Source organism: Myotis brandtii, unplaced genomic scaffold (assembly GCF_000412655.1).
Source record: "Myotis brandtii unplaced genomic scaffold, ASM41265v1 scaffold440, whole genome shotgun sequence".
In the NCBI taxonomy this organism is placed as follows: Eukaryota; Metazoa; Chordata; class Mammalia; order Chiroptera; family Vespertilionidae; genus Myotis; species Myotis brandtii.
In genome coordinates, this window is record NW_005366834.1 from 5,944,451 (window position 1) to 5,951,872 (window position 7,422).

Here is a 7,422-nt window from a genome sequence, read left to right on the forward strand (position 1 = left end):
TCCTTCGGGGCCGGCTTCCCCTCGGCTGCTCCCTCCGTCTGCTCAGGCTCTGCCTTCGGAGCATCCGCCTTGGCCGCGTCTGTGTCTTTCTCGGCTTCCTTGTCTTCGGGCTTGTTGGCAGCATCCTGGGCATCCTTCTCAGCCTTCTCCTCCTTGCCCTCCTTCACCCCGGGGGTCTCCGCAGCCGCCTGGGTCTCATTCTCCTTCGGGGTCCCCTCCTCTTCCGTCCCCGCTCCTTCGGCCTTCTTGTCTTTGTCCTTGGCCTTCTCATCATTCACATTGTACCCCTTCTTCTTCTTGCTCAGCTTGCCTCCCATCTTGGAGTTCTGGAACACAACACAAAACAGAACAGAACGGTGTTACTTGTGGCTCTAGACTGAATATCTGTGCCCCCACCCGCCCCGTTTCCCCTTCAGAGGTTGAAACCCTAACCCTCAATGTGATGGCATTCGGAGCTGGCGCCTTGGGTAGGTGACTAGGCCATGGAGGCGGGGCCCTCATGAAGGGGAGGAGTGCTGGCACAGAAGACACCCCCAGGGCTCCATGCCCGTCCCCACGTGAGGACACGGGCAGGAGCCAGCCATCTACAATCAGGAAGCAGAGTCTGCCCACACCTTGATCTTGGGACTTCCCAGCCTCCAGAACTGTGAGAAATAAATTTCTATTGTTCAAAAGCCACTCGGTATATGGTGATTTGTTACAGCAGCCAGAACGGACAAAGAAGCTTTTCAAGTATGAAAACTAAAAGGCTTCACTTTACAAAGAGTCCAGAACACTACAGAACAGTACACTTTCAAATGATCGGCATGGTGGGGTTTTTACATGTATTTTGCTAAAATTATAAATAAAACAGTGAATGGTAAAAACATAATAAAAATAATAATAAAAAGAGCTCAGTTATTGAGTGTCTAGTCACAGCAAGTTGAAGAAATAAGCTGAGGTCAAATATTCAGTGATTAAAGACTAAGCCTGTCAGTGATAAAGAAGTGGAGCAGTATTTGTTTCTTATCTGTCCCCCATGGCCAACTCAAATACCCAATACTGAACATGTGTACAAAATAGCATTAGCAGCCACTTCAACCATAGCATAGCCAGTAAAAGACTTAGTAGTTTTAAAATGCTTTCCAGAGAAAGGGTACATTTCAACAAAGCACAGTTCAAAAATTTCAAGAAAATAATCTCAAACTACAAACTTCTTTCAAACGCCATTATTCATGTATGTATGTGTGTATATATATATACATATATATATATGCCTAAGCTACCGAATGACCGGTCAACATGACGTGCACTGACCACCAGGGAGCAGATGCTCAAAGCAGGAGCTGCCCACTGGTGGTCAGTGCACTCCCATAGCTAACCTCCCGTTGTCCCTCCCCCTGGCCAGCCACCACCCCCGCCTCCCCCCCCAATCGGCCCAGATCACTGGCCAGGCCGAGGGACCCCACCCATGCACAAATTCGTGCACTGGGCCTCTAGTGTTCATATAAGCACATACATCTTCAAAGAACAAAGTCAAGCAGGATTTGGTCTAGCTCATTAACTAGGACCAGCTAAAGGAAAACTATCCCCCAAGAAACAAAAAGTATAGTGTTCCCAGTTACATTTAGGTTGTTAGTTGTGTCAGATTTGTATTCATTGTTTTTCAAAGTGTTTTTTGGATTAAAAGAAATAGTCCCATAGCAATATAAAAGTGTCCTTCATTACCAATGTTCTGATTAGGGTTCAAACTAGATACAGAAGTTCAATGCTCATTAACAGCCTTGTTCACTCAAAGTTAAGTATCCAACTTCTTAGATATATAATGCAATATCCTCTTTCATCCCCACAAATAAGTCAGAGAGAGAGAGAGAGAGAGAGAGAGCTTTGACCTGGGCCCTGTCTGATTTGGTTCCAGGTCAGGGTCTACTCCTGACAAAATTATAAAGTACTCTTTGACCAGTCATTTTTTAAAAACCATCATTCATTTAAAAGAGGAAATTTGCTGTTTTTTCATTATACTCCTTGAAATTATAATTCATGACAGTTAAATAACCTACATTTATTCTAAAAGTCAGGTGTTGGGTAGGAGAGTGCTAACTGAAGAATTCTGACTTTAGTCAAGACTTGTCTCCCCACTCTATATGCTAATTTCCTGTCTGGAGAAACTTCAATAGTTGGGGGAGGGGGAAAAACAATAAACCAAAAGATGTCTAAAATACTAGTTTCTATTCCCAAGAAAGACCTTTATTATGGTATCAAAGAATTTCTCTTACATATCTTTTTTTTAAAAAAAAGGAGTGATTTTTGGTCATACCTGAGATATGCAGTGTGCTCTATTTGACTTAATCTTTAGCTATTTCTCCCTCAGAAGTGGGAAAATCAGATGTAAAAACAATACAATTAAATCTACCTTTATCCTATAAGCAATCACAAAGGCAATAAATCAAAATATAAAGAGATAAAATAAACTAGATCAGTATTTTTAAATTAGTTAGAACTCTTTTATTGAATTCTTAATTAGCCAATATGCACAAATGGTGTTATGTCAAAATAATTTCAGCTCTTATATGTCACAATACCTAAGATATAGAAACCCTGACAGGCCTGCCTTTAGTATGGCCTACCAATTCCATAATAGAAACCCATGCACCAACTTGGAGATCATAGAATAGCAGACAAAGTGTACATTGTGAATGTAACAGGAGTGCGGCGTTATGACACACACAGCATGAAATTCTATATAGCTATCCCAGAGGCTGAAAGTCATGCTGGTTTACAAACCTAAAATCTGTGTTACTAAAATTGGTTTTCTGAAACACGGTTAGGGCCATTTTCTATTCTTTGTTTTAAGCCCATCTGTGATTCCTTTCTGGGTAGGAAATGATTGTATAGAATACAGTTGTAAGTAAGAAAGTGTGTTTCCGTTCCTGTTTGCTTTTCAAACACAAAGTTAACCAACACTTCTACCTTTTGCTAGTTTTTTTGTATTATAGTGAGGTATCAGAGAAGGGACTTATAGAATTCACCAGAACCCTGGAAAGGCAAGATAGCTGGTTATTTCTCAAGACATTATGGGTGAAAACCTTGCCTACACCCAAAGGTAAATTAAAATTATAATTTCAAATTTATTAACTGTGTCATGGGTTTAGGCACAATCCTAATCCTAAACACAGTTATTGTATTTAATCTTCTCAACAGTACCATGGTTAGTAAATATCCCATCAGCATCCTCCTTTTACCCAAATGGAAATTCTAGCTGATTTCATGGAGCAGTTCAAGCAAAAGGCTGAGTCCAACAAAATTAGGTGAGGCAGGAAGGCACCATCTTGGAGGTCAAAGGGAACTCCACTAAGAAGCTTGCAAATGGGCAGAGTTCTCATCTCAGGAATGTTACCCACACTGGGTCACAGGGTTGGTACAGATCTGGGGTGACTCAGAACTCAAGATATTGACAAGATAATGATAAAATTCAGAGCTTCAGGTACTCTCTATCCCTAAACATTTCATCACCCATTTGCCAGTGCAGCTTTGTATCGTGATCCTTGAGCAATTACAGAGCATGATGGGCACATTTTAATTATTGTTCTCTTTTTATGACTTCTAATTTTGAAAGAAATCAGTTGGTGTAGAAAGTTGGAACTTCTAAGTTAAAAAAAAAGTAGCTAAAAAAAAAAAAGACACAACTAGTAATCCACCCTGGAAATCTTTTAAACCTAAATCTGAGCGACAGGGAAACAACAGTCTTTGCGTTTCTCCACATTTTGGTCATTCTCTAGCCACTGAGTGGTCCAGCACAAACACCCAGACCCACGCTGATGCACTGAGTTCTGTGTTGATACAATAACTAAAGTAGGACACATCCCCATTTTTACAGAGCTATTGGGATGTGACATTTTAGAAGATTTTTCGAGGAGTTTATAAGTTGGAAGAGAGCTTCAGGCCAGTGATAAGTTTTAAATGCCAACAGCTTAGCTTTGGGAATATCAACACAAGGTCATGGTGACTTTCAAGCACAGTAAGAACAAAGATTCATTACCCTCATATAAAGGGGAGAGAGAGAGCTTCTCATTTTGAATAAAGTCTCCCCACCTATTGCTTCTTCTGAAAATCTACTTCTCCTCTGGATACAATCTTTTTTTTTTTTTTACTTATAGAAACTGAAGCCAGTAGTCTATCCCACAAGCTTATTTTACACTCACAGAGGCACACAAGAGTGACATTATCCAGCAGAGTAGGATTGACACCTTGACCCCATTCTGCACCAAAGCTCAAGCACCTGTATTATGAATCAGGAAGCCCACCCGAATAATCTCCCTTTCTCCAGTGCTAAGAGAGGAGCCCAATTTGGCAGACGCCAATTGCTATGGTGAGTGGAGCCAGTGAGCTGAATTGGTCCTAAGTAGTCTCTTTAAAGGACAGACAGTTCTGCCCCTTCTAGGGACAGAGGTTCTCAAATCCTATGACTGCTACCAAGTGAAAACACATGGCTCACTCAGCCCCACTGCCTTTGGTTTCAGTCAAGAAAACTGACAGTATTTTAAGTTATAGGAAGGCACAGCCCTACATACCCAGATAGTGTCTAATCAATATAGAGGTTATTTTTATGGCTTTTCTTTGAAATGTGAGGTTTCTGGAAGCTATTATTTACTGTTTCCTTTCTTTAGCCCCTGACATATCACACTTACTAAATAGTCTAGTTGAGTGTAGGTGAGAGAGAAGAGGGGGACACGGTGGATCAAAAGGAGTTTGAGTAGGAGAAACAAGAGCATTGTCATCACCAATTTTAAGATTTCAGTCCTTTGAGGCAGGGCTAAGTAGTAGCATGCCATCAGGCATCCCAGAGATCTGGGACATCCGGATGGCTTTAAAGAGCCATTCTGCCTCTTGGTAGCAAGCAAAACTATTGGTAACTAACAGCCCACATACAGAATTTTAAATGTTTTGATATGTAAGCAATCACCACTTGTAATGTTAAATCTTCATTTTGATAGCACTTTGTTGGTTATATCCATTAGTTAGTGTTACCCAAGTCTTTGGATGAAAAATGCAAACCCCAGCTATAGCATTTTCCCCCTTCAGAAAAAATGCAGCATTGCACAATGACAGTTTGCAGGCATTAACTATTCCAAAACCACGAGGGCTTATACTCACTGTATTCTGCCTACAATTATTACGTACTCCATGACACCTCTCCATTCTATTACAGTCAGTAAGCAATAACAAGATTTTGTGACAATGAAAATTATTGGTGTGCATTAACTGGTATATAAAACAAAACAAGAAAATGACTGATACAGAATTTCTCCTATGATCCCATAGTTACTATGTGGCTTCACGTGCTATTTTTATGTCTTCTGCCTCTCACTAATAATTTCTAGATACTTACTATGCAGGACAGTTTGAATTACACCAAGATCCCATCCACTGACAAATTTCCACTTAGAAAATACAAACCCGGATTAATTTAACTATTTCAACTAGAAACAAGAGAATATAGTTCTTAAGGATGATATCAAACAGATGATAATAAAGATCACTGCAAGTTTATAGAAAAACCCAACATGAATATGCAACAGTGTGCGTGTCAGAGACTAGAGTGTTATTTCTGGTTTTCTGGTTTGACTGTTGCTTCATGATGTGATCAAGACAAGAAATAGCGTCCTTTTGCTTCTGTTTACATATTACAATCAGAAGAAAACATACCTCCTCACAAGGATGCTGAGAATGAATCAATGTTTCTTGAAAGTTAAGTATGTGGCTGCAGCATATTAACTGTACCTTGAAAAAGCAATTGTTACTGCCAATTCAGGGCTGCAAAGCTTCATGGATTTATATACAAGGCCGTCTGTATTGACCTTTTAAAGATAACATACAGAGTTAAAACTGACTCATGAGTTACATCTACAGGCAAACTCAACACAAACAAAGTGGGTTTATTAATTACTCAGGCCAAAAGAACCCAAGTTATTGATCAAACCTAGTTAAAGCACATGTTGTGATAAGACAAAGAGAAAGAATCTTTTTTTTACCTTAAGGAAAGAATTTACACAGATTCTTTTCACAAAGAAAAAATGAACAAATTCAAGAAATATTTTCAATAAGAATGGAGGAAAAATTAAAACATTTGGTTATGTCCAACAATTTCTATTTTCAACAAATGGCTGGCTTTTCTTCTTTTAAATGGTCAAGACTTTTATTCTAAAGGAGGAAAATGAAATAAAGATAATGTAGCCTGTCTGTATTTTTGGTATTCCTACAGGGATGTGTTCAGTCACAATGATTTGCTGTCAAGTTTCATCAATGCCTGGTGATCATTTTCATTGTTCTCAGTATCTGATTCAGTCAAAGCTCCTATTCAGCAATTGTAACATCACCAACATTTAGATGAGAATGTCCTTTGGGGAGAGAATTGTCAATCCTGAGTTTCTGAGGCACACCTATTAAATACCATGAGTAAAATTGTAGAGAAAACATTCTCAAGCTAATTTATTCCCTTGTCACAATAAAAATGTTCACTCAGCATTGTAAAAAAAAAAAAGTACTTTAAAAATGGGTAAGCTATATTTTAAAAAGAGGGCACATACACTCACACTTCTATAACCCAATTTTCCCAAAAAAGTTTCATTAAGTTGACTTGGATCTTCAAGGTCAGAAAGCCCTCCAATACAATAGAAGATTAATAATCACAAGTGACCCCTCCATTTTTCTCCTTCAGGAAAGCCCAGGTTAGCCCTATAGAAACACTGTCAGAGTGTCTTTGGGGATCTCTCATCAAAATCTAACATGCAGAGTGGCCCCAAGAACTTCAGATGTTCACAAATTATTCTAGAAAAATAGACTTGATCTTAGTGGGAAAAGAACTTTTTGAAGTGGGTACTAAATGTAAGCAATGACAGGGGATATAAGTAAGCAAAAAACTTACTCCCGTTTAGCAGGAGGGATAAGACGTACAGAGACCATTAAAATGAGTCAGTTAAGTGTCATAATAGAGTGAAAAACAAAAGTTTTCCCAGAAGAGATGGCCTTTTGTTGGATTCATGGGATGTGGAAAAAGTTTTATAGAGAAGGTGGACTTTGAGATGGTCAGAATATCAACAGTGCTTATACCCGCAGTACTTATTCGGCCTAGGACTGTCTTACTATTTAGTCTTTACATTTTTGACCCATTAACAGTCTCATCAATCCTACAAGGAAGGGATTATCACTATCTCCACTTTAACATGAGGAAACTAAGGCATGTTGGAGATAAATAATTTACCCAAGACCATGCAACTAGTTGCCTGGAGATGTGGGGTGAACCAAGGCACTCTGGCTCTTGAGTGAGGTCTGTTAACCATCATGGTAAAGTGCCTTAAAAATGGCTAAGCTATCTACAGATGAAGATGGGGAAGTGGAAAGTGTTTATGTCTGGGTGAACCAACAGGAAGGGTCTAATCAGGA

The 7,422-nt window shown here is 39.4% G+C and overlaps 1 protein-coding gene across 1 annotated transcript in view; it reads right to left on the reverse strand.

Annotated features, from left to right (window-relative positions):
• The window catches only part of BASP1 (brain abundant, membrane attached signal protein 1), a 1,092-nt gene extending 744 nt beyond the window's left edge, over positions 1-348 (reverse strand). Inside the window, exon 1 of the mRNA XM_014546340.1 lies at positions 9-348. Within this exon, the coding sequence (XP_014401826.1) occupies positions 9-317 (309 nt within the window). The 5' untranslated portion in view covers positions 318-348. The remainder of the gene's footprint in view (positions 1-8) is intronic.
• Between the last annotated feature and the right edge of the window lie 7,074 nt (positions 349-7,422).